This window comes from Chiloscyllium plagiosum, unplaced genomic scaffold (assembly GCF_037043375.1).
Source record: "Chiloscyllium plagiosum isolate Xiang-an unplaced genomic scaffold, Cpla_swu_hap1 HiC_scaffold_25, whole genome shotgun sequence".
NCBI lineage: Eukaryota > Metazoa > Chordata > Chondrichthyes > Orectolobiformes > Hemiscylliidae > Chiloscyllium > Chiloscyllium plagiosum.
In genome coordinates this window covers 16,579,534-16,606,788 of record NW_028270163.1, presented here as the reverse complement: position 1 = coordinate 16,606,788, position 27,255 = coordinate 16,579,534, and the positions used below count along the sequence as shown (strand labels likewise).

The following is a 27,255-nucleotide window of genomic DNA, read 5'->3' as shown; positions in this document are numbered from 1 at the left end:
CATGTTCCATGCATAAGTCAAGACTGTGAAGTCTTGATGTGCCAGTTGGCACAATTCTGATGCTGGCAGTCATCCATTGAAATGAACAGGCTACTACTAGTTAAACTCTCACTGAGAGAAAAGCCTAAGTCTGAGTCTGCCAAAATGAGAAGGAGTTTGGTCAGTGCCAAACCAATTTTCACACATTCAACTTTCCCAGCAGAAGTCACTTGACAACAATCAGTAATAAGGACCTGAGTTGATTTTTACTCTCTCATTTTATGCATTCTGGTCAATTAATCTCTTAACATTCCTACTACCTTACTGACTGATGTCACCTGGGACAGCATCATCTGAGGAAGAAAACTTTGCAAGTTTTTGGTTCCCACAGCTAGGTATCACATTGAAGGGTGCATTGGGATAGCTTCAAATAAATTAATTGCCTATGTTTTTGCAGTGTTTGCAGAACGAATAAAAGGGAAGGTTTTCGATACCAGAGATCTCCTCATTATCAGGCGTATTTTGCTGAAACCTTTAATCTGCAGTACATACATCAAACAACTTGTTCACTAATTCAGTCTGGATTTTATCAAAGATGCTGAAGTCTCTCTCTTCTACCATCTTATCCCTGTAGACACGATTAGATTCATGCTGATATAGCTTGACCAGGTCTTGAGGAGTTTTCAAACAGTCAGTTGTACTGAAAAGAATGCCCTGAAAGAAAGACACAGAGACTGCATTAGTATTTAAGCAGGATATTAAGAAGAAAAAATTGATAAATTTTCAATCATATAATCACCTTTCATAATCTAAGGATATACAAGTACAAAGGCATCCTACCTAATTAGTTAATGAAGGTTTCTATGCAAAAAGGACTTCATATTTCACACTGTTTTAGAACTACCTTACACTAATCTATTGTAGCTACATTTGAAGAGTTGGTAGGTGTGAGTCAAACTCTAAAATGTTCAAACTTTCTTCCCTCCACTATTCATCAAAATTCCTTGCTAAATAATTCAATGAGCCCCAAACCTACACTGTTAAACCTAGATTTCCTGAAGGCTAAGCATTTACAAATAGCACAGGAGTTCAGCTACACAATGAGGATATTAATCAAAATGCTTTAAAACAAATTCATTGCAAAAAGGAAGTCACATACATTCTGAGATTTATCGGAGGGGGCATGTGCTCAAAAAAATGGCTAAAAACTGGCTCTTGGACCAGGTTCAAGTTATATCAGATGTGAGCAAAATTACTTCCACAACTTCAATGAAGAAACTTTGAAGAGCACAAAGGATAACAAAGTCAAATAAAGACAACAAATAATGCAGCTATAAATTCAATGGAAACGTTTGCAGATCTCTATTGTACACGAGGGGTTAAAGCGCCATATAATAACTGTAAAACCATTGAAAAGTTCAAGGCAGATTCAGATGGGTTTAGAACAAAGAACAATACAGCACAGTACAGGCTCTTTGGCCAATGATGTTGTGCCGAGCATTTATCTTAACCTAAGATCACACCCGTCAATTTACTGCCATCCAAGTGCTTGAGCAAAAGTCGCTTAAATGTCTCTAACGTCTCGGACTCTACTACCACCGCTGGCAGTGCATTCCACGCACTCACCACTCTCTGTGTGTAAAGAACCTACCTCTGAAATCTCCTCTATACCTTCCTCCAACCACCTTAAAATTATTATCCCTTGTGACAGCATTTCTGCCCTGGGGAAAAGTCTCTGGCTATTTACTTTATCTATGTCTCTCATTATCTTGTACACCTCTATCAAATCACCTCCCTTCATTCTTCTCTCCAGTATGAAAAGCCCTTGCTCACTCAACCTCTCTTAATAAGACAAGCCCTGCAATCCAGACAGCATCCTGGTAAATCTCCCCTGCTCCCTCTCAAAAGCATCTACATCATTCCTATAATGAGGTGACCAGAACTGGACACGATATTTCAAGTGTGGTCTAACTAGAGTTTTATAAAGCTGCAGCAAAACCTTGTGGCTCTTAAACTCATTTCCCCTGTTAATGAAAGCCAAAACACCATATGCTTTCTCAACAACTCGATCAACTTGGGTGGCAACTTTGAGGAATCTATGTACGTAGAGCCCAATGTCCCGCTGTTCCTTCACACTGCCAAGAATCCTGTCTTTAACCCTGTATTCAGCATTCAAATTCGACCAAAATGAATCACTGCGCATTTATCCAGGTTGAACTCCATCTGCCTCTTTTCAGCCCAGCTCTGCATCCTATCAATGTCATGTTGTAGCCTGCAACAGCCCTCAACATTATCTACAACACCACTGACCTTTGTGTCATCAGCAAACTTACTAACCCATCCTTCCACTTCCTCATCCAAGTCATTTTTATAAAAACTACAAAGAGCAGAGGCCCAAGAACGGATCTCTGTCTTGGGCACCACTGGTCACTGACCTCCAGGTGGAATACTTTCCATTCACTACCACTCGCTGTCTTCTTTTAGCCAGTCAATTCTGTATCCCGACAGCCAAATTTCCCTGTATCACATATCTCCTAAATTTCTGAATGAGCCTACCGAGGGGAATCTTATCAAATGGCTTAGTGAAATCCATATACACCACACCCACTGCTCAACTTTCATCAACTTGTCTCGTCACATCCTCAAAGAACTCATTAAGACTTGTGAGGCATGACCTACCCCTCACAAAGTCATGCTGCCTATCTTTACTCAAACTTTGTTTTTCCAAAAAATCATTAATCCGATCTCTCAGAATCCTTTCCAGTACCTTGTTTATACAGATATAAGACTGACTGCTCTATAATTCCCAGGGATTTTCCTATTCCCTTTCTTGAACAGAGGAACAACATTTACCTCCCTCCGATTATCCGGTACTACTCCCATGGAGAGTGTGGACACAAAGATCATCGCCAGAGGCACAGCAATCCCATTCCTTGCTTCCTGTAGTAACCTTGGATATATCTGGTCTGACCCTGGGGACTTATCTATCTTGAAACTTCCCAGGATTTCCAGCACATCCACTTTCTTAATATCAATCTGTTCTAATCTATTAACCTGGTCCTCAGTGTTCTCACTATCAACAAGGTCCCTCTCTCTCATGAATACTGAAGCAAAAAACTCATTTAGAGCCTCCCCTACCTCTTCAGACCCCAGGCACAAGTTCCCTCCACTATCCCTGATTGGCCCAACCCTGTCTGATCATTCTGTTATTCCTCACCTAAGTGTAGAATACCTTTGGGTTTTTCCCTAATCCTTCCTGCCAAGGCTTTTTTGTGCCCCCTCCTAGCTCTCCTCAGTCCAATTTTGAGTTCTTTCCTAGTTACCCTGTAACCCTCTAAAGCTGTGTCAGGCCCTTGCTTCCTCAACCTTAAGTAAGCTTCCTTCTTCCTCTTGACGAGAAGCTCCTCTTCTCTTCTCATCCAAGGCTCCTTCACCTTCCCATTCCTTGCCTGTCTCAGTGGGACAAAGTTATCCAACTCTCGCAACAAATGCTCTTTGAACAGCCTCCACATTTCTGTTGTGCATTTCCTGTAGAACAATTATCCCCAATTTATACTCCACAGCTCCTGTCTAATAGCAGTATAATTTCCCTTCGACCAATTAAATACCTTCCCATACTGTCTGTTCCTATCCCTCCCCATGGCTGTGGTAAAGAAGAGTCAGTTGTGGTCTCTGTTACCAAAATGCTCTCCTGCCGAGAGATTTGACACCTGGCCTGGCTCGTTGCCTAGCACCAAATCAAATATGGCCTCCCCCCAGTCGGTCTAGCTACTTATAATGGGGTTGCCATATTGCTGGAGTACTTTGATTCCCAGCTGACTTTCCTGGAGCTATGCAACCAAACAGCAACTTTTATAACACCAATTAGAACAATCTGAGTAAATCTGTATGAAGATAACAGACCGAGTATAAGGCAAACAACTCAAGTCTATGCAAATATGATTATCTTGTCACACCATCACAGAGAATAGTGAAATGTTCTGGGCAGAGTTAACCTGGCAATTGAGTTTAAAAGTCCTGCGTAAGGCATGTGCAAATGCATGTGTTTTCCTCAGGGTCCCTACACTCATCAGCTTTTTAAGTCAAGTAATTTTCTGCTCCCCAGTCTGGAAATTGCAGGACAGTATATTCAAAGTAAAACTGATGAATGAGACATAACGGTTTGTTTTGATTTGGATACTTCAAATTGGAGGACAAGTATGTTTATTTCCAGGTCCAGGTATCATTTCTTTTCCAAATCACTATTTAATTTAAAGCAGCCAACTGCTGCTTTGTTTAATACACTACACTGTTAGACAGAATAAAGGACACCTGACACAATACTGACTAACTACACCTCCTTTCTTTATGCCAACAAACAGTAATGGTGAATAATTGTAAACAAGGGACATCATATAAATCAGTCAACACTTACTCTGCCCAGTAAAATAATTACTAATGATTAAAAAAAGTAATTTACCAGTGTGTGAATTAATTGGAAGGAGCATTATGATGGGAGTACAACATAAATATGTTATTAAAATAGATCATAAAACGTAATTGACAAAACCTCGGCAGACCATCTACTTCTTTACCGTTTGTTTCAATTGTCTGATAACCAAAACAACCTACTGATGATCAATTGTCAGAGTTCTTTCGCCAAAAAGAAGTGAACCCAATTCAGTGTTCAATGTCTACAACCTCCCATCTGCCCTTCATAGTAGGCAACTTCACAATTTCCTTTTAATGCTTTGTCCAGAGTTCCGCTGCACCTCATTAGCAGGTATGATTCAGCCTGGAAAACAGTCTAAGCTACTTGGCATTTTCTTTAGAAATTATCACAAAGCCAATTCTGCCAGAATTTGTTTGCATAATTTTTATTGAAGTATCAGCTGTGATAAAGGACAACATGTCAAAGAAAGGTTACTTTATATTAGAAACATATCACTATTATTCTGCTTTTGAGGGAAGCTGTGTTTTATCTGGACTAACGTGGTCTCATCTTCATTAAACGTCATTTGAGGTCAGTCAGAGTAAAACTGCCATTTGAGAGCAGTTAGGGTTTAATTGCTAGTCGTTGAAGGAAATATAAAGATTGAATGGACAACAAAGTTACATCTCAATGTTAAAAATAAAATCAACTCGAATTGGCAGTCTTTTTTGCTATGCGACCCAGATTCCACTTTGAATTACATATGGCACATACAGGTTACATTCCCTACAGAGTGGAAACAGGCCCTTCAGTCCAACAAGTCCACACTGACCCTCTGAAGAGTATCACGCCCCGACCCATTTCCCTCTGATTAATGCACCCAACACTATCGACAATTTAGCACTTCCAATTCACCTGACCTGCACATCTTTGGACTGTGGGAGGAAACCAGAGCACCCGGAGGAAACCCACACAGATACAGAGAGAATGTGCAAACTCCATACAGACAGTTGCCCGAGGCTGGAATTGAACCCAGGTCCCTGGCGCAGTAAGACAGCAGTGCTAACCACTGAGCCAGCGTGCCACTAAATTGGAGGAACAGTATGGTCATTTTCAAGGCTGGATATCATATCTCTTTTAATCATTATATCACAAACACAGACTACTTGGTTCAATCATGTTTATGCCCCATGCAAGCCTTTCTCCATCTATTTTCATCTAATTTTACTATTAGAGGCCTCTCTTCCATTCTCCATGTCCCCTTATTTGGTCCCATTTTTGGGGATGTACTTAATATTATTCACAGTTTTGGCCTTGATCTATGAAAATGGTTATTTTCTATGATTCCTCCATCATGTGTGATGCATACACTCTCAAACCACTCGACAGACAGGTGTATGACTCTGAGAGGGAATGGAGAAGAAGTGAACATAACCAGTATATAATTTAAAATTACTGCCTATAAATTGGCTATAATCTCTCTTTTAAATTGGGACACTCAGCTGAGATGTTATTAATGTAGCTTTGAAAATATATTTTAACAACATACAAAGCAATGATATCAGTTGAGTTATAGAGTATGGAGGTTTACAGCATGGAAACAAGCCCTTTGACCCTACTTGTCCATGCCATCAAGTTTTCACAGTTTAAACTAGTCCCATTTGCCTTCATTTGGTCCATACCGCTCCAAACTTATCCCATCCATATGGCTGTCGAAATGTTTCTTAAATGACAAAATTGTATGCACTTCCACCATTACCTCTGGCAGCCTGTACCAGACAGTCACCACCCTCTGTGTGAAACAAAATGCCCCTCTGGACCCTTTTGTATCTCCCCCGTCTCAACTTAAACATATGTTCTCTAGTTTTAGACTTCCTCGAGTTGCACAAACATAAAGCTACTAACATTCAGTTCCTCTTGATTTGGCAGCAATTCTTCGTCAACTTGAATTTCAATGAAATAAGGATTCTTCATCTGCCTATTTCTTCCTTTCATCCTATTTTCCTTCCCATGTTACCCGCTCACTGCTTCTTTTATGGACTCGTGCTGAAGTGCAGAGCCACCCGTGGTGGCAGCACACAGGTATATTGCCCAAATGAGTGGTTCCTGTGGTGCTGAGGTAGTGTCCCTACATCTGAGCTACAAGTCTCACCTGTTCCAGAGCTGTGCAATAACATGCCTTAGTAGCTGATTCATTACTATCCATCATCCAAACTACAGACTTCGTTGGAAAGGTTTAACCTCTTCTTGCCCAATACCCTGCAACACAGACTTCTCAGTGGTTGGAAAGCCCCGAGTGCGAATCTTTCTTCTGTGATAAAACACCACCCAAATTTGAGCAAAGCGTTTTTATTTTGAGACTGCTTCTTAATCTTGGAGGTGATGGCATGGTGGTGAAAATGTGTTTGCAATGCTGCGTGTTTGAGAGTAGCTTGTCTGATGGAGTTCAATTTCAACCTTGGGTGCCATCTATTTAAGGCAGAGTGGTAATGCCTGATCTAAAAGGTTTGGCTTAAAATCCATGCTGCTCTAGACATGTGCCATAACATATGTAAACAGATCGATTAAATACATTTACCCCTGAATCTGAAATTCAGAGCAGCAATTATAATGCACGAGTTTAAGTGTTGCCACTATTTGCAAGGGCTAAACAATATGTCTTTTTGTTGTGACAATTTCCAATCAATGCCAATTACTGTAAGTTTAAAGTCGATACTGTTTTGTGCTGTGAGCCTATACCTTCTAGGAATTGAATTAATGCAAGTTAAACTTGCTTCATGAAGCATGCTTGTAGCTAATAGATGCAGAAGGTCAATGAAAGTAAACTGCACCTTCTTGTTGCATGACCAATCTTCGTAGCTGCCATTTTAAATCATGGTTATATCGTAATTGCTAGCCAGTTTTATGTAGAGGAGCAGAACCACTTGACTTCAAAGATTTACCAGCAGGGTTCCAGGAATAAAGGGCTTCAGGGGGATAGATTAGAGACGAAATTGTTCTTCCAGAAGAAAAGAAGATTAAGAAGAGATCTGATAAGCAATTTTAAGCAAGCTGAACATTGCAGATCAGATTTCCATTGGTGAAAGGGTTGAGATGCAGAGGACACTGGTTTGGGGTGATTGTCAAAGTAAGCAGCAACTACTTGAGGAAATTCTTATGTAGTGAATGTTGAGCTGAATTGGCCTGCCTGAGTATGTGTTGAAAACAGTTTCACTTATAGCTTTTAGAAGGGTATTACATAATTATCAGGCATGCAAAGATTTGCAGGGCCATGTGGCAAGCATAGGAGTATGTTACTGGTTGAGTATCTCTTACAAAGAGCTAGAACAGACATGAAGGGCTGACGGGCCTCCTTCTAAGCTCTAATCATCAGGCAGTCGATTTTTAAGAGAAATAAATGATACAGTTTCTGCCTACAGAGTAATGTTTTCGAAAAGAGTACAGAGATAAATTGGATCTAAAACTGTAAACTAGCACTCAACAACAACTTGGATTCGTATATTTCTTTTAACATAATACAATGCTCTGAGGCATTTCACAACTATTATCAATCAAAATTTATCCTGACTCTCAAAGAAATATTACAGCTTTGAGGAATATCTGAAATGAGGGAGGACCGGCTTTGGAGGAGGGAATCTCAAAGCTGAGAGTTCAGGCAGCTGAAAATACAGCTGAAACCACCAACGGTGGTGGAGTGATGAAAATCAGGGATTTTCAGGCCAGAGAACAATTTGAAACTTTCAAACTCCTTGGGGCTGTGTGCCCTACAAAGAATGCCCATTGTGAATTGAGACTATTGAAAATGAATCGAGACTACCATTGTCTCTCCATCTGTTATCTATTGCAACATCTGTAGTTTCCAAATTGAGACATTTTTGCTTTCGGGTTGTATACCGGACTTGGATTGTACATTTTAAATATTAAGTGGAATATGCTATACGGGAGCAAATTGGAATTTATTGCAAATTTTCTCATATTCAAGTCAAACTTTTATTCATCCATTCACGGGGTGAGGGCATCGCTGCACATGTCAGCATTTATTGCCCATCCCTTATTTTCCAAAGGGCAGTTTAAGAGTCAATCACATTGCTGTGGGTCTAGAGTCACGTGTCGGCCAGGCCAGGTAAGGATGGCAGATTCCTTCCTAAAGGACCTTAGTCAGCCAGATAGGTTTTTCCAACAATCGACAACAGATTCACAGTCATCATTAAACTCTGACTTCCAGATTTTACCGAGATCAAATTACATCATCTGCCATGGCTGGATTCGTACCCGGGTCCCCAGAACATTACCCGGGTTTCTGGATTAATAGTCTAGCGGTAATTTCACAAAGCCATTGCCTCCCCTGATGTTTTCAAATACATTCTTTCTTACAAACTTCAAGAATAATGTATATGCTTCCGGAAGAAGATTAAATCAGGGCTCTCAAGACACCAGAATTAGAATGACAGATATCACAGAGTGCTGTGGAGTCAGGTGAATTTAAAGAGGGGAGGGGGCATGGGAGGTTTCAGCAGCAGATGAGCATTGTCAAGGCAGTGCTATGGAGCTGGAAATTGGAAGCCTTTAGTGAAATCACAGACATGCAGTCAAAGGTTCACCCCTAGGTCAACTATGACCCCAAAATTGCAAACAATCTACGTCGGTCTTAGATAGTTATTAAGGATAGGATAAAGTCAGTGACTTGGTAACAGAGACTGTGGCTTGGGACAATAGCTTCAGTATTCCTAATACTCCGCCAGAGCAAATTTCTCTTCATTCAGTCCTGGATACCTCTCACTCGAACAGTTTGAAGTCTACTGGGGATGGTCAAAAGAGATGATAGTGAGGAATCTATCAAGCTGTGTGCACTGCTATTGGTTGTTCAGCACATCTTCATTTGATCAAGCTTTCTGAAATGGTAGCCTGAATTAATTGATTGCTATGTAAACAAGTCACTACAGGTTAAAACAGAAGTTTCAACAGTAGAGTTAACCAATGACTGCACAACTTTTATCGAAGCTTCAAATGTACAAATAATTAGGCTGACATGTTAAAGGCTTTAGTGTTACTGTGTCTGTTGCTAGTTTGCAGGGTATACTATAGAGCAGGCTGTGGAGTACAAGTCAACCTGGCATGTCAGACAATGCTATTTGTTTTGTGGCAATAATCCTGCATTTGTCTATACTCAGAAAAAACGTCAACATCCTTTTCAGCCAGGGCATGCAATATACAAGCTAATAACGTGCTCAGTTTTTCACTCAACAAATGATGTTTTACTTTATAGTAACCTCGTTACTACAGCAAGGGATCATCAAGGCAGTATGGGCAGTGGTGCAAAGATGCACAGAAGTTTAAAGCACACCCCTCTCGCAGAATGATAAAGATGGCAACCTCCAAGATCACAGCAGCAGTTCACTTTCCTACTCAATGTATAAATCTAACCTTGTTTTTGTTTGAGAGATTTTCAAGGTTGACTTATGCACTGGCCTCTATTGCCACTGCTGAACTTTACTGCGGTGCTACTTTGAGGTCATAATGTGACACAGTTCAATGCCATTCCACAAACTTCAATGCAACCTTGAGAAGTGGCCCCTTCCCTTTGTACCAGCCTATTTGTAATCCTCTGGCCCTCAATGATTTGAATTTGCAGCTTGCACTTTCTCCCCAGCTGAAGTGCTGGTAATGTAATTTCCAGGGATGCAAAGCAGAAAGTGCTGGTTGATGTTTGCAGTGAGGATCTCCACCCTGCCCCACTTGGATCACTGTGGAAGCGAGGTGGCCTGCACCCATAAAGCTACGGTTATACCATTTTTTTTCTTGCTTCCCCTTCATGACAACCTATCCTCAGCCTTTCACTGCTCACACGTGTCTACTCTTCATTTACATACTTGTTTTCTTTCTCTCACTTACAATTTTATATTTTAATTTCAACTTAGGGTCAACACAAAGGTGACTACATGCCAACTGGAATGCAAAGTTATTTCCCAATTCTGATTTCTGCTTTTGACAAACCTGATGAGACCTGATTAGTAAAACAACAAAAATCTGCAGTCTTATTAACTCAACCAATCAGTTTGTTTTTGTTCAACTTTGATTCTATGCTCTAAAATGAATGATTGGTACAAGTTTCATAGCAGTGACTTACTGTTTCAAATCACTGTGCAACTCAGTCTCAGTGCGCACATACTGTCTATTAGTGAGTAAGCCAGCCACTTGGACTAATGTCTGTAATCTATCAATTCACACGCATGACAACTCAGTGACCACTTTCCAAAAAAGAGCACGATAAGTGGAGGCCAATTAACTTTTTCCACTTTTAAGTGCCAAAATTATGCTTCGTCATTACAACTCCAAGCTGCTTCTGATTTGCTGTTAAATGAAATAGAAATTATATTAAGAGCAATTTTAGTCATTTTGTTCCAGACAAAGCACTATTATCCAAGTTATGGAAGTATGAGGACCCTTCATAATTACAGACAGAGAACCTTCACAGATAACGAGTGGAAATAATAATTGGAAGTGATTTGGGTCTGTTCCAGAACAGGAGACTGGAATAGGTTTATAATTCATTTTAAAGTGCTTCTGATTCACCACTAAATAAAACTTCTAATGAGAGGATTCTCTAATGGACTGTCCCCAGGCAAGACAGTAGCACAAACCACCCACTGAATTTACAATCTATCTAAACAAGTAACCCAATAGATTTTACTATCCCTGACCCTTTTTGCAGACTTGTCATTAATTAGTATCAGATACTTAGGGCTTGTTATTGGGGAAAATTTCTGATATTGATGGTATATTGTGGAATTGTAAGTACTTTAGACTTAGTGGTGTTTAATGGCTTTGTTACAAATAATGGACAAGAATGTTTGCCCCTTCAATGTGGAATTAGCTATGGGTGAGCAATATTCTTAAGTGCAAATTTCAACTATGTACATATTAGGCTTGATTCAGATCACCCTAAAGGAAAACACCTTTGCTCAGCAATGTATTGTTGGGGTCACCTCAGTCCAACTGACAGTATTGTGGAACGTAAAACAGGTAGCTATAAAGAATTCACAAATCCCAAACCCATGGTTTCCACTACACGGAAGGGCAAAGGGCAGTGGGTTCATGAGAATAGGATCAATTCCAATTTGAGTCTCACCAAGTCCCACACTGTTCTGCTTTACACATATATTCATTCCTTCATGACTACTGGGTCAAAATCTTGAAACACTGAACCAGCACTGTGGGTGTGCCTTTTGAACATGAGCTGTAGCAATTCAAGAAGTAAACAGTGAAGGCACACCACCATCTTCTCAATGGTTTCTCAAGTTGGTGAAGGTTAGAATTGAAGTTTACTGCTATACACTCTAATAAATATTAATGCACAAAGTCACAGATTATAAGCAAACCCCAGCTATCCAACTTGTCCTCCAAAGCACATGACTAGTTCTAGGACACATGTTAATTCTCAACTATTCCCCACCACCTGCTCATAATTAAACACAATTGACACTTATGCCATGGAAGTGATTTTTAAAGTGTCATATGTATCTGAGTGCATAATCTAAGATGGTACTTGAATTGAATTATCACATCCTTTGAATTAGACAGGAAAGTAAGGGACCACAGACCAAATTAAGAGAATAGCAACAAGTTCTCCCGATGTGCTGGCTTACAATCTTCCCTTAACCAACAGTTCCAGTAACAATAACTTGCCGTTTACTCATTTGGTACGTTTGTAGGATCTTGTCATGCACTAATGGTGATCTCAATTGACAATTGCTAAAAGTCCCAAATGACATGACCACATTTCAAAAGTAATCCAATGGTCATAAACTACTTTGATATGTGATAAGGCAGTATATAATTTGCTAGTGCCAATCACTACAGATTGGCAGGGCTCAAAAGCATTGCTGATCATTATTAGCAGACCAAGCTGCCTGCAATCTTGGAATCAGTATCAGAAAATAGCCCATCCAACCAGTGTCTGTTCATACGGGGACAGCCTCAATGCTTCTGATGACATCTGTGCCTTTACTGTTTACTTAAACTTCTTTTTTACATTGCAACAGTTCAAAACAAAGTAGATAAGTGTTGGAAATACTCAGCAAATCGGGTAGCACCACATGTGCCAATCACATTGACAATTCAGATTTGAGGTCACCAATCTGTAGTATTTAATGTAGTATAAGGATTTGAAAGGGTTAATGTCTGCAAGAGTGAGCAACACTTCACACAGTGATGATCTAAGAGAGCGCATGAGTGACAGGCATCATGATTTCAAATTAGTTATGCTTCTGTAAAGTTGTATTTAGAGTCATAGAGGTTTATAGCATGAAAACAGGCGCTCCGGCCCAACTTGTCCATGCCATCCAGTTTTCACAATTAATCTAGTCCCATTTGCCTATATGTGGCCCACGCCCCTCCATACATATCCCATCTATGTACCTATCCAAATGTTTCTTAAATGACAAAATTGTATTTGCCTCCACCACCACCTCTGGCAGCCTGTTCCAGGTATGCATCACCCTCTGTGTGAAAAAAATTGCCCCAGACCCTTTCTATCTCTTCCCTCTCACCTTAAACCTCTGTCCTCTAGTTTCCTACCATGGGGAAAAGCTGTTGGCTATATACCTTATCAATACCTCTCATTATCTTAGAGACCTCTACAAGGTCACCCCTTAGTCTCCTGTGCTCCAAGGGAAAAAAACTCCCAGCCTATACAGCCTTTTCTTATAACTCAAACAAGTTTTTTTTTTCTTGTGCTACGTGGTCTGGATGATTTGAGTTATAGTTAAGAGTATATAATTCCTTCATATATAAAGAAAAGCAGGCTTTTGTTGAAATCTATCAAAGACCTGATAATCTCTCCGAGTTAAACTGACCAACATCAATTCACTGTTTCTCCCTTCACAGTTGCTGCCAGACCTGCTGAGCATTTCCATTTTTATTTCATATTTCCAGCATCTACAGCATTTTATTTTTGCTCAATGTAAATGGGGTGCAAGGATATAGAGATGGAACAATGGATCATCTAGCCTGATGGACTGAGAACTCTCTCCGAAGTTCATTCAGGTCTTTCACACTCAACACGTTATAGGGCTATTGCATCTGAAGCCAAGCACTGGATGCTTAAACTGAGCTTTATAGGCCTGGTGTGCCATTATAAATGTAGGGTTCATAATACTGCAGCAATTCAAGTAAAGGTAAATTGAGACTGATAGGAGCTTGCATGACCCTCTACGATATGGGTTTTGGATTATACTGGGCTGTTGGAAGTTGTAAACTTTATACAAGAATAATGAAAAGTTTTTTTGATTCACTAGCTCAAACAGTTGAAGCTGTGTCGGTGGCTAATCACACACTATAAAATCTAGAGTGAGGGATGAGCAAAAACCATGCAAACTCTAAAGAAAAGAATAGTAGATACCAGTGTTTTAATTCTTTTGTGGGACGTGGGCATGTATTTACTGACTTAAATAATCTGTTGAGGAGAGAATTATCTATAAAATGTTTTTTACAAGTTTCTAGGCACAGCAATTATGATTCACAGGCTGCTTGAGTCTACCCCTGTTGTGGCAACTAGCACTCAAACTTCATGCAGCCTTGTCATCCTAATGATATGTGTGGACAGCCCAGTATGATCCACACTGCTGGCTGAGTGTATATCCAAATGGGAACCTAACCGCGATGCAAGGTAGCATGTGTTGTAGCTAGCCACCTACTTTTGAAGGCAGTACCTCTCTCACTTACAGGGAAGCTACACCGAATGAAAGATCTCGGACACCAGTGAACAATTTGGAGATGTGGCAAATGCAACACCAGGACAGAGACAAAGAGAAAACTCTGTAGTTTAGTCACAGAGTCTGACTGGAGGAGAGAAAACAAGTTTCTACAATAGGCCAGGTGAGCGTTGAAGAACGTCCTTCTGAAGGGAGTGTAAGTAGATGGTCAGTAAGATCAAGGCAAAGACTTTGATGTTGAAGACCTGGCAGCAGTGCTCGAAAAAGTTCATTGACTATACACAAGTGCTCATGGTCAGTGAATGCACCTGGACAAGAGGCTTTCTCCCCAACACTCCACCAGTCTCTCATGGTGCTCAATGTACCACACACCAATCACACATGACTCACACCTAACATCCAGATAAACCATTTGCTGCCTCCACCCCCCGCCCCCACCCACACCTTCCAATGATGAAAGCCTCACAGAAACCTCCCCGCACTGCTTCAGAGACCGAGAGAGAAAACAGACAGCTCAACTCAGTCACGTTATTGCCCAGATTTCCATAGTTTCAGTAAATCAGTACCACGGAGCTCAAAATCACAGTCAATACATTCTCTTCTTTCATGTGTTCAAGTACCAAATAATCAATTTTTTAAAAAATTACAACTGGATATTTATCTTTATACAAAGTAATACCTCTATATATTCTGAATTTATCAGAAAGTAAATTTACCTAGAATAAGTTCCACCTTGTTGAAATCAAGAATTTAAAAAATAGTTCACTTTTAGTTATTTTATTTATAAATTAATCAAATAAAATACCTATTCCACTCCCTCGTAAAATCACAGAGGTTGTTTATGAGTTTTCAACCAACCTTCTGGGTAATCTTCTTCATAAAGGTATCACTTTAGTGTGAAATAATTAAAAACTGACTGTTCAGCTGTCTAATGAAAAACATCATACGAGACTATGTTAAATGGCTGTGTACTCACCTGAAAGATGTTCGACAGATCCCGCAGGTTGAAGATGTAATGGAATTTAATGGCCGTTGGCAGAAAGGTAGAAGCCACTTTCTGATGCAGTGCTAGGGCCAGGTTGATTAGCTGCTGTGTAGATTTCTGCAGTGGCCCAGCAAAGTTACCGAGCTTGAGATGCTGGGACAGAATGGTGCTGTAGATTGTTGCAAGAGCATCCACGCCAGGAAACGACAGAGCAAACACACAGAAGTGGCGCTGGATTAGGAAAATGAAAACATTTAGATGTGCTGGTCATTATGTATGTTTACACACGAAGCATTGGCATCTGCAGATTTTAATTTAGATGGAACAATTAAGAACAGAGAGAATGCAGGCATCTTCAAAAGTACAATCTGTCAACAGATAAAAAAAAGTGGAATTTAATTCCAATTTACAGATGTTTGACACCCTGGGATGCATTTCAAGTGAAGGGTAATTATTTCAATTGTGGTTAGCAAACTAAGGGTTATTAGTGTTGATTGTGTAGACAGAAGCTAAGAGCAATTTCGGCCCTGGCTTGTTGTCTGCAGGTTAAGTGTTCATGCCAAGGAATACATTAAGTACTGAAAAAATAAATGCTGGTGATCACAGCAGGTTAGACACCATCCATGGAGAGACAGCAAAATAACGTTTTCAGTCTAGATGACTCTTCATCAGAGACATCTAGACTCGAAATGTTAGCTTGCTGTCTCTCCATGGATGGTGTCTAACCTGCTGCGACCTCCAGCATTTGCTATTTTCAATACAGACTCCAGCATCTGCTGTAATTTGCTAATACATTAAGTACTAGCTGATAATATCACATTATATGGACTCAAGGGTGGGGGAAGGGAACACCTTTGGATCTCAAAAGGGTAAGACTCAACATTGAAGTCTCCTTCATAGTCTCAGTAACAACACCCATCGAATCAACGTAACTTGAACCGATTTGCCATCGTGAAATAAACTACATCTTGGTGAATGTTTTTTTTCCATCAGACTAGACCTCAGGGAGAATGGCACAGAAAACTGGAAACTTGCATGAAAATATTTGTAATTAATGAGGCAAAGCAAAAATAAATCTACCTGTTGCAGCGACCATTTCACTTTCAGAAATTAAGCTTATTAAGGAGAGAAGTAGTTAGGAAAATTAGAAGTGTCAGTGTTGATGCACAGTAATAGCAATGACTGAAGCTATCAGTGACTGGATATTGCTTTTAATAATAAACCCATTACCAAGCACTGCAGATTCCCTGGGAGATGCCAAACTAATTATTGATTGCTTTCTTCCAGTTAATGTGTCACCCATTTAATTGGTGACAAGGCTAATCTTTATTCCGCTCCCAAGAGTTGCCTTGCCTTTGGCACCAAACCAAGTAACATTCCGCGACTACGGCTGTAGAAGTCCGATATGCAAATAACCTGCACAATCTCAAACATAGTTTTGAACTCAACATGGGCTGCAGCACAAATCTGTGTCCCTCAAACTGGCTGCAGGCTGGCGAGGAAATAAGGAGACAAATGAAATGTCACACTGGTGCAATACAGAGTAATGTCCTGTTGGAGCTGTAATACATTATTGGGGAAGAGCAGAGTTAGTTTCCAATCTGCATCAGGGTGTGCTATACCTCACTCAGAGTGTACTGATCTTTACATCACAGTGGCCAAATGGCACAAGCACAACTAGTGTTAGCAAGCAGCTTCTGTTCTTGAGAAATTCTTGGTGTGAAATACTTTAGACAAGGCCAAAGTTTATGAAGAATGGAACTCCAGAATGTAATTCACCAGGCTGAAAATTCTTATGGGAATAGACAAGGTGAATAGCACAAGGTCAAAAGAAATCTCACTTGCAGTGATTGTATTGCCACCAACTTAAGTAAATAACAATCTCCTTTTTTTCCCCTCCCTCTGTCACTGGTCCTCAGTATATGAATCTCCAGGGGAGGAAACTTCCCTTGGGAATAAAGTAAAATAAAATAAATTGTGGGAGAAAACCTATTTATGGATGGTAAATCTAAAATGAACTGCCTTCAGGAAATCTCTCTCAGTTCAGTTTCATAGTTATCCTTATAAAGCCTGCAATCTGAACAGGATTTCTGGGTTTGGATTCTCATTTGGTATCATTTGAGCAAACCATCAAAGTTTCTTTCAGCTATGCCAGCTTTGCATTTCGATGCCTGCAACAGATACTGGCCTTGAGTGGGTTTTTCTTCCATACTGTCAGGATCACTGCTTTCAGTGCAACTTTCAGTCACCCTTTTCTGCTTGTAGACAGAAATCTAGCAAACAACAAACTAAAATTGTTTCAATGCCACTTCTTAATAAAACAAGGCTTTTTAAAAATACATCACATTGGCAATGTCTAAATTGAACCTTTATTTTAACTATTAGTGGTATAACTATCATGTAAATAAGCTCTGCAGACTTTATTGAAGCCATGTATTGATGAAGTCCCTGTTCAGACCAGTCAGTGGTATACCTAGAGTCATAGAGATGTACAGCATGGAAACAGACCTTTCGGTCCAACCTGTCCATGCCGACCATCCCAACCCAATCTAGTCCCACCTGCCAATACCCAGCCCATGTCTGTCCAAACCCTTCCTAGGTAAAAACAATGACTACAGATGCTGGAAACCAGATTCTGGATTAGAGTGGTTCAGGCAGCAACCGAGGAGCAGGAAAATCGACATTTCAGGCAAGAGCCCTTCATCAGGAATACAGGGGACTCCCTGAGATTCTTGTAGAGACAGGAGGAAAACTTCTTCAAGGCAGGCATCCATGCAAGAGGATTCACAGTAGGGTTAAAATCAACTGCAGATGCTGGAAATCAGATTCTGGATTAGAGTGGGGCTGGAAAAGCACAGCAGTTCAGGAAGCATCCGAGGAGAAGGAAAATCAGAATGTATTCCTGATGAAGGGCTTTTGCCCAAAACTTCGATTTTCCTGCTCCTCGGATGCTGCCTGAACTGCTGTGCTTTTCCAGCACCACTCTATCCCAAACCCTTCCTATTCATATACCCATCCAAATGCCTCTTAAATGTTGCAATTGTACCAGCTTCCACCACTTCCTCTGGCAGCTCATTCCATATACTTAGATTAGATTAGATTACTTACAGTGTGGAAACAGGCCCTTCGGCCCAACAAGTCCACACCGGCCCTCCGAAGAGCAACCCACCCAGACCCGTTCCCCTACATTTACCCCTTCGCCTAACATTACGGGCAATTTCCCATGGCCAATTCACCCTAACCTGCACATCTTTGGACTGTGGGAGGAAACCGGAGCACCCAGAGGAAACCCACTCAGACACGGGAGAATGTGCAATCTCCACACAGACAGCCGCCCGAGGCTGGAACTGAACCCGGGTCCATGACACTGTGAGGCAGCAGTGCTAACCACTGAGCCAGCGTGCCGCCCACAAATACATGTTTGAAAAGATAACCATTCACTTTGAGAATATCAGTAAAACCAAGAAAGTGACCCCCATGACAACAGCAAGAATCCTGAAAAATACTTAATAATAAGAATGGCATTTAATGTGTTTTGGCCCTGTCAATGACAGATCATCACATCTATGAGACTGGTTAGATAAGAAAACAAAATTGATAAATTGCAGATAACATGAGAACCATTACAATATATGGAAAACAGGGAATTTTACAAGTAATGTAAGTTATGTATATAAGCTCTATAGGGAAAAAATCCTGTGATATTAGAAAACTATTACTGAGAAAAATGGACAAGTTTCAGTTTCATGCACCAGTCAGAGTTTGACATGTTTAACATTGATACCAGGATTCTAACACTCCAAAGCTCATTAGTAAGCATTATCATCTCAAATTGTTTCATACCATTATTTTTATAGTGAAGCTGCTCATGCAATGATATTTATTTTGAGATTCCTCAATGTTCTGACATGTTGCAAAAGTAGCTACTACCCACCCAACAGTTACAGCCTAATACTCTTTCCAACCAAGCACCATGTACAATCCAGTCTTTTTTTAATTAAAAAAATAAGCTGGGTTTTCACACTTGATTTTACTTGGCTCATTGCTTGTATTTCTGAACCATTCAGGCAAAAGAGAAGAAATGTAGGAACTGGTCAGAATAAGTATTCACTGCTACTGAGCCTTGCAGGGAATCTCTTGACTGAGTGCCATGTGGCATAATAAATGAATAATACACTCAACTATATTAACTTCAGAAAAAATACACAAAATATACAATAAATGTACTGTAGATCCTTAGGTCGCCAATTCAATTCCAGCTCGAAGGGGAGTGAGCCACCTTTTGGGGTGGCACGGTGGCTCAGTGGTTAGCACTGCTGCATCACAGCATCATGGACCCGGGTTGGATTCCAGCCTCGGGTGACTGTCTGTGTGGAGTTTGCACTTTCTCCCAGTGTCTGCGTGGGTTTCCTCCGGGTGCTCTGGTTTCCTCCCACAGTCCAATGATGTGCAGGTTACGTGAATTTGCCATGCTAAATTGCCCATAGTGTTACGTGCATTAGTCAGGGATAAATGTAGGGTCGGGGAATGGGTGTGGGTGGGTTACTCTTCGGAGGGTCGGTGTGGACTTGTTGGGCCGAAGGGCCTGTTTCCATACTGTAGGGAATCTAATCTAAAGTGGTCTTTTGGCCCATAGACTATTAACAGGTAGAGCATTTAGCCTTTTTTGAGGTACCAATGTTCCAACATCACACAGGTCTTATTATTGCAACATCTATCATAAATATAGCTCCCTTCCTTTTAGATTCTCTCAATTACATTGTTTAGGTCGATAATAGCTGAAAAGCTGTATTCATAACAAAGAAGCTTACAAAATCTGGTCCGATACCAACTGAGATGATGTAGCACCTTCCATTGATTTGCTGGCATCAGGTATTATACAGAAGACCAATCTTTCCCAATGCACTTTATTTTGACCACATGAAACTAAATCCTCAACTTTTCTCCAGAGAGGGCATGTCTCACCACAATTCCTGCTGGATATTATGTGTTTTGCAATAGAATCAGCCGTCAGGCCAATTTCTTGAGAAGCAAGGATGAAGAAGGTTGCAAAAGCAAGGATTACAGTCTGTGGAGACCTGACACCATCTTGATATGTGGGTGCGGTTGTGAGATTTATCGCTGCACTCAGCACATAGAGTCATAGAGTCATAGAGATGCACAGCACGGACACAGACCCTTCAGTCCAACTTGTCCATGCCAACCAGATAACCCAACCCAATCTAGTCCCACCTGCCAGCACCCAGCCCATATCCCTCCAAAACCTTCCTATTCATTTACCCATCCGAATGCCTCTTAAATGTTGCAATTGTACTAGCCTCCACCACTTCCTCTGGCAGTTCATTCCATAGGCGTACCACCATCTGCATGAAAGAGTTGCCCCTTAGGTCTTTTCTATATCTTGCCCCTCTCACCCTAAATCTATGCCCTCTAGTTCTGGACTTCCCCCACCCCAGGGAAAAGACTTTGTCTATTTATCCCATCCAAGCCCCTCATAATTTTGTAAACCTCTATAAGGTCACCCCTCAGCCTCTGAGTCTCCAGAGAAAACAGCCTCAACCTATTCAGCCTCTCCCATTAGCTCAAATTCTCCAACCCTGGCAACATCCTTGTAAATCTTTTCTGAATCCTTTCAAGTTTCACAATATCTTTCCGATAGGAAGGAGACCAGAATTGCATGCAATATTCCAATAGTGGCCTAACCAATGTCCTGTACAGCCGCAACATGACCTCCCAACTCCTGCACTCAATACTCTGACCAATAAAGGAAAGCATACCAAACGCCTTCTTCACTATCCTATCTACCTGTGACTCCACTTTCAAGGAGCTATGAACCTGCACTCCAAGGTCTCTTTGCTCAGCAACACTCCCTAGGACCTTACCATTAAGTGTATAAGTCCTGCTAAGATTTGCTTTCCCAAAATGCAGCACCTCACATTTATCTGAATTAAACTCCATCTGCCACTTCTCAGCCCATTGGCCCATCTGATCAAGATCCTGTTGTAATTGGAGGTAACCCTCTTCGCTGTCCACTACAACTCCAATTTTGGTGTCATCTGCAAACTTACTAACTATACCTCTTATGCTCACATCCAAATCATTTATATAAATGATGAAAAGTAGTGAACCCAGCACCGATCCTATGGCACTCCACTGGTCATAGGCCTCCAGTCTGAAAAACAACCCTCCACCACCACCCTCTGTCTTCTACCTTTGAGCCAGTTCTGTATCCAAATGGCTGGTTCTCCCTTTATTCCATGAGATCTAACCTTGCTAATCAGTCTCCCATGGGGAAACTTGTCGGACACCTTACTGAAGTCCATCTTGATCACATCTACTGCTCTGCCCTCATCAATCCTCTTTGTTACTTCTTCAAATGCCAAGCAATAATGAATTGTGTGCCCATCCATAAAGATATACAACTTGATTACATCATTATAGATGTCAGACAGTGATAAATTCGCTGGAAAGAGCCATTCATACTTGCACTCCACAGTACAAATGCAAGAATGCTAAATTTCAAATGATCACAACAATTTATACCAGACAAATACACAGGTGCTGGTTGACCAAGACATAACCATGGAGGAAACAACAGGGGATTATTGGCTCTGCATGCTCCTGAGTAATTCAAAAAAGGTGCAAGTATTGAATACATTCCTTTCACTTCCTGAGATTGGGTTTTTGTATTTTAATGCATGCCACTGCTAGCATGTGTAAATAAAGCTCATTCTGAGCTCTGACATGGTTGTAAATCTGGAAGCAGCAGCTCTGTCAGTCTGGACACCTGAACAGACAACAAAATAAATTGCAGAGCCACATCATGTCAGAAGGTTTGTGTCCCATTTTATAGATTACTTTGAATTTCTTCCCCCCCGGAATACATCTTGTTATTTGCAGTTTGTTCACCCTCCCCAAGCCAGATGCCCAAGGGAAGTCCGTAGCCACCACCTCTGCACCTTATAAATTTGGCGGCCAAGAAAGAAAATTGACCAAATGCTGTCCAGTTGATCTTTATTCCCCTTCCTTCTTGGACTCGAGGTACCATAATTGATAGGTGCCCCAAATCATCAGGCTGGATTTTGTAGGCAATATCTTTCACCCTAGCCTCAAGGAAAGATGATCACAAACATCTCACAAATGCTATGGAGTAGGCCTCTTTCCCAACAGCAATTAAAACTAGCAGCCAAGTCGAGGGAAGCTCCAAGTTTCCAGCGGTTATAAACAGTGGAGGAAATAAAATCTCTCAACATACCTGCAGGCGAGGGTTAATGGTGAAGCTGCCGGCCGTGGGATTCATACAGGACACATATTGCACATTGTGGATCTCTTTCAGTGAAAGTTTGTTTCGATCATACCTGGGAAAAGATTTTTTTAAAGAGGGGCTAGTATTGACAAATTACTTGCCTGAATGGTAACCACAAACTGAATAAAATTTTTAAAAAGACAATGGGTGGCTCAGTGGTTAGCACTGCTGCCTCACAGCACCAGGAACTCGGGTTCAATTCCCGCCTTGGGTGACTGTCTGTGTGGAGTTTACACATTCTCCCTGTGTCTGCATGGGTTTCCTCAGGGTGCTCCGGTTTCCTCCCACCATCCAAAATGTGCAGGCCAGGTGAATTGGCCATGCTAAGTTGCCTAGAGTGTTTGGTGCATTAGTCAGGGATAAATGTAGGGTAGGGAAATGGGTCTGGGTGGGTTACTCTTTGGAGGGTTGGTGTGGACTTGTTGGCCTGTTTCCATCCTGTCGAGAATCTAATCTAAAATGACATGTATATGTGGAAAGAAAGGATGAGATTTTCAATGATTTCTGCTCGTTCAAGATGTTCCAAAAATCATGTTTTTTTTTATTGAAGGGTGTTACTTTGTGTTTTCATTTCAGGTTTTTAGCAGCTACAGCCTTCTGCTTCAGCCCCTTTCACATGAGTGTAAAAACAACTTGCCCTGAGGGCCCCGGTACTGAGAGTAATTCTTGGTTTTCCATGTACTTACTGCCTTCCCTGTGTTCCTGCAAAGCCAAATGCTCACAAAAAAGTGACCTTATTTTGACATTCACTTTATTCAATATGCAGTTTGTTAAGCTGCAAATAAAATTGAATGAATTCATTTCACAGTTTAGTTCTTTCCCATAATGAATCCAACAGAAAACCTAATACTGAAATGAAACATGTATAAACCTGCATGCTGGAACAGAACTTAAACATGAAGCTTTCTGTCTTACGCTTGTCAAGACGAGGAGACAAGAAAAACAAATGCCAATTATGTGGCATGAAAAAGCGATACAGACTAGGTTGGACCATCGTTGATAGGAGATGCAGCTGGAGTTAACTGTCAAATTTTAGTTCTCAGGCCAGACAGGTAGATTCTGATTGGTTGTGATGTTGCTTTTAGAATACAGTGGACATTGGCAATCCTTATGACCTCTTTTGCAATGCAAAACATGCAATATGTACAAATTCCTTTTCTCCAACAAAGAAGGATCCCACATATCAATACATGTTGCTTCTAGCATGTGTAAATGCATCTCAACTCATCACCTAAAACTGAATTCTAGTGTAACAATGGCTCAGTCTAGACTGTTTAGTAAATGTTATCCAATAGCAGCTTCATGTTTAGTAATGGACATAATGTTCTGAAGCTTTTTGAGCAAGCACATAACCAGCATACTACCTAGCACTGGTCAATGAGATGCTTTGTTTAGTATAGTCAACTAGCAATTGGGATACATTGTTCATTGAGCGGGGCACACACTCGAACTGAAATCCACGACAGAGTGCTCATTTGTGTCACAGGGAAAATGTCTTTTTGACTTGATGGCAACATCTTGTCAGTACAATAAATGAAAAAAATAAGTCATGTTCAATACAAAGCAGCAGCACGAGACAGCTTACTTTACCTTTGAGTACTGAAGAAGGGTTACTGGACTTGAAATGCTAACTCTGATTTCTCTCTACAGATGCTACCAGAGCTGCTGAGCTTTTCCAGCAATTTCTACTTTGTAGCTCACTTGATTTGTTGTTTACATCTTTGAGACATCTTCCCCTTACAGTGATTAACTAGGCAATATTCAGGGCCAATAGTGGTGTCCATAGGCTCTTTCATGGGTTTGTGCAACACACAGGGAATGATGGTTTGATCAAGGGCATCATGTTATCATAAAAAATAGTCTGGAAGCATCCTATCTGAACACCGAGCTTACTAGGTGAACAGATAGCTCGGGCACTATCCGTGACGCTGGCAAGAAGATTAATCTTGTAGCATATGCAACTCTCGGAATCTCAATATGTATATTGACCAGTGAACATAGGCCTTTAGTACATAGCAGTAAAGAATCCATTGGCAGATTATCGACCAGTACATTAGAAAAGGGAGCTAATTTGATTACTCAATTCTAATGGCAAATTTGGGGGCAAGATGGAGTTTATTAAGCTGTGTGAAGACATTATTTGATGTAGCTACAGATTAAAATATTGACAACTTGTCATTTAGGTATTGGACCGACACAAATGGAGAAAGTTCATTGTTATTCTGTCAATGACACACTTCTCGCAGTAACTGTAAGAACCACTTCTATTCTTGGACTGTGAACTAAAAATGGGAAAATATATTAAACTAAGGAATTGGTGTAAAAGGTTTGCAGTTTTTAAAAGCAAGTTACTGGAACATTGTTAAAAATCACACATCATCAGGTTATAATCCAACAGGTTTATTTGGAAGCACTAGTTTTTGGAGCACCATTCCACCACTTGATAAAGGAGTGGCGCTCTGAAAGCTAGTACTTCTAAATAAACCTGTTGGACTATTACCTGGTGTTATGTGATTTTTAACTTTGTCCACCCCAGTCCAACACCAGCACCTCCAAGTACTGGAACATTGAGAGTTATGCATTAATGTTGCCTTATTCAAATAGTGATGGAGTATTCCAGACCCAATTCACCACCTGGGTGAGTTCAAGGCAATTTTTGCCTTGAAATGCCATTTTGATTGGCTTTTCAGTTGGGGCAAGTAGTAACCACTTGATTGGTTCCTAGGCAGGTGCCTACAGCCTTGAGCATGGAAATTACAGCAGAAACATTCAACCGGAAAAACAGAAAGCATTAATCTCTCTCTCTTCCATAGCTAGCAGGAGATCAAGGAATGTAAGTGTAAGCAGATCACTGACAAGTGTAAAAACAACAGGGTTGTTGTGGATGATCTCATCCTTTCTTTCCACATATACATGTCATTTTAGATTAGATTCTCGACAGTATGGATACAGGCCCAACAAGTCCACACCAACCCTCCAAAGCGTAACCCACCCAGACCCATTTCCCTACATTTATCCCTGACTAATGCACCAAACACTCTAGGCAACTTAGCATGGCCAATTCACCTGGCCTGCACATTTTGGATTGTGGGAGGAAACCAGAGCACCCCGGGGAAACCCACGCAGACACAGGGAGATAACTTTCCAGTATCGACTGGCACTCTGTCAGTCCTGGGGCAGAATTTGATAGATGCATCCAGGAAGGTTTCTTGAAACAATATGTAGATTGTCCAATCGGGGATGGGGCAGTACTGGACCTTGTACTGGGGAATGAGTCTGGCCAAGTGACCAAAGCTTCGGTGTGGGAGCATTTTGGAAACAGTGCTCATAATTCCCTAAGTATTAAGATAGTTATAGATAAAGATAAGACTGGTCCTCGGCTAAAAGTGGTAATTGGGGAAAGACCATTTCCAATATTATTAGGCAGGAACTGGAGAAATTTTATTAGGGACAACTGTTTGAGGGTAAATTCATGTCTGACATGCAACAGTCTTTTAAAGGCTAGTTGATCAGATTTCAGGACCAGCATGTGCTTGTGAGGAGGAAAGACATGGATGGCAGGATTCCAGAACCCTGGATGATAAAGATATTGAAGGCTTAATCCAAAAGAAAAAGTAAGATTATGAGAGATTTAGGAAACTGAAATCAGTCAAGGCCCTTGAGGAAAATAAAGGGAGCAGAAAAGACCTTAACAAGGAATTAGGAGGGCAAAAAGGGCTATGAAAATTTCTTAGCAAGTACGATTAAGGAGAATCCCAAGTCATTTGATAGTTATATTAGCAGCAAGATGGTAGCTAGGGAAAGGGTAGGTTCACTGAAGAACAAAAGGGGGAATTGATGTATGGAGGAAGAGGAAGTGGGTGACGTTCTTAAAGAGTACTTCGCATCGGTACAGTATTCGCTAAAGAGAAGGATGTAGATGATAGTAAGATCAGGGGGGATATGTTGATATTCTAGAGCACATTGGAAAACAATGGACTTATTAGGTATAGCCAGTAAGGTCTTGTCTCGCAAATTTAACTGAGATTTTTGAGGAAGTGACGAAGATGATTGACGAGGGTAGGGTAGGACAGTGGACTTTTCTAAAGCATTTGACAAGGTACTTATGGTGGACTGGTCCAGGAGATTAAGTCACATTGGATTTGTGGTGAGTTGGTAAGTTGGATACAAAATTGGCTTGGTCACAGACTACAAAGGGTAGTTATGGAGGGGTGTTTTTCTGACTGGACATCTGTGAGCAGTGGTGTTGTGCAAGGATCAGTGCTGGGACCTCAGTTGATGTGTATATATGATTTTGATGAAAACATAGGTGGTCTGATTAGAAAATTTGCAGATGACACGAAAATTGATCGAATTGTGGATATTGAGGAAGGACACAGCAGGATATAGATCAGTTGGAAAGTTGGGTGGAGAAATGGCAGATGGAATTTAATCCAACTAAGAGTGAGGTGATGCATTTTGGGAGGTCAAATGGAAGAGTAAAGTATGCATGCAATGGCAGGACTCTTAGGAGCATGCAGATACAGAAGATCTTGGGGCGCAAGTCCAACGCTCACTAAACACAGCAACACAAGCAGATAAGGTGGTAAAGAAGACATACGGCATGTTTGCCTTCATTGGTTAGAGAGTTAAATATTAAAGTTGACAAGTCATGTTATAGTTGTATAAGACTTTAGTTAGGATACATTTAGAGTATTACATACAATTCTGATAGCCAAGACCTTGAATAGTGTGCAAAAGCAATTTACCAGGATGTTGCCTGAATTGGAGTGTATGAGCTATAAGGAGAGGTTGAATAAATTTGTTTTCACTAGAGCATCGGAGGCTGAGGGACGACCTGTTGGATGGATAAAATTTATGA

General features: G+C 40.8%; 1 protein-coding gene across 1 annotated transcript in view; it reads right to left on the bottom strand.

Moving 5' to 3' along the window:
* The window catches only part of dnah9 (dynein, axonemal, heavy chain 9), a 528,899-nt gene that overhangs the window by 295,963 nt on the left and 205,681 nt on the right, over positions 1 to 27,255 (bottom strand). The window contains exons 40-42 of the mRNA XM_043714478.2: positions 22,344 to 22,446; positions 15,080 to 15,319; positions 532 to 693 (exon numbers count right to left, since the gene is read on the bottom strand). Of these exons, the coding sequence (XP_043570413.1) occupies positions 532 to 693; positions 15,080 to 15,319; positions 22,344 to 22,446 (505 nt within the window). The remainder of the gene's footprint in view (positions 1 to 531; positions 694 to 15,079; positions 15,320 to 22,343; positions 22,447 to 27,255) is intronic.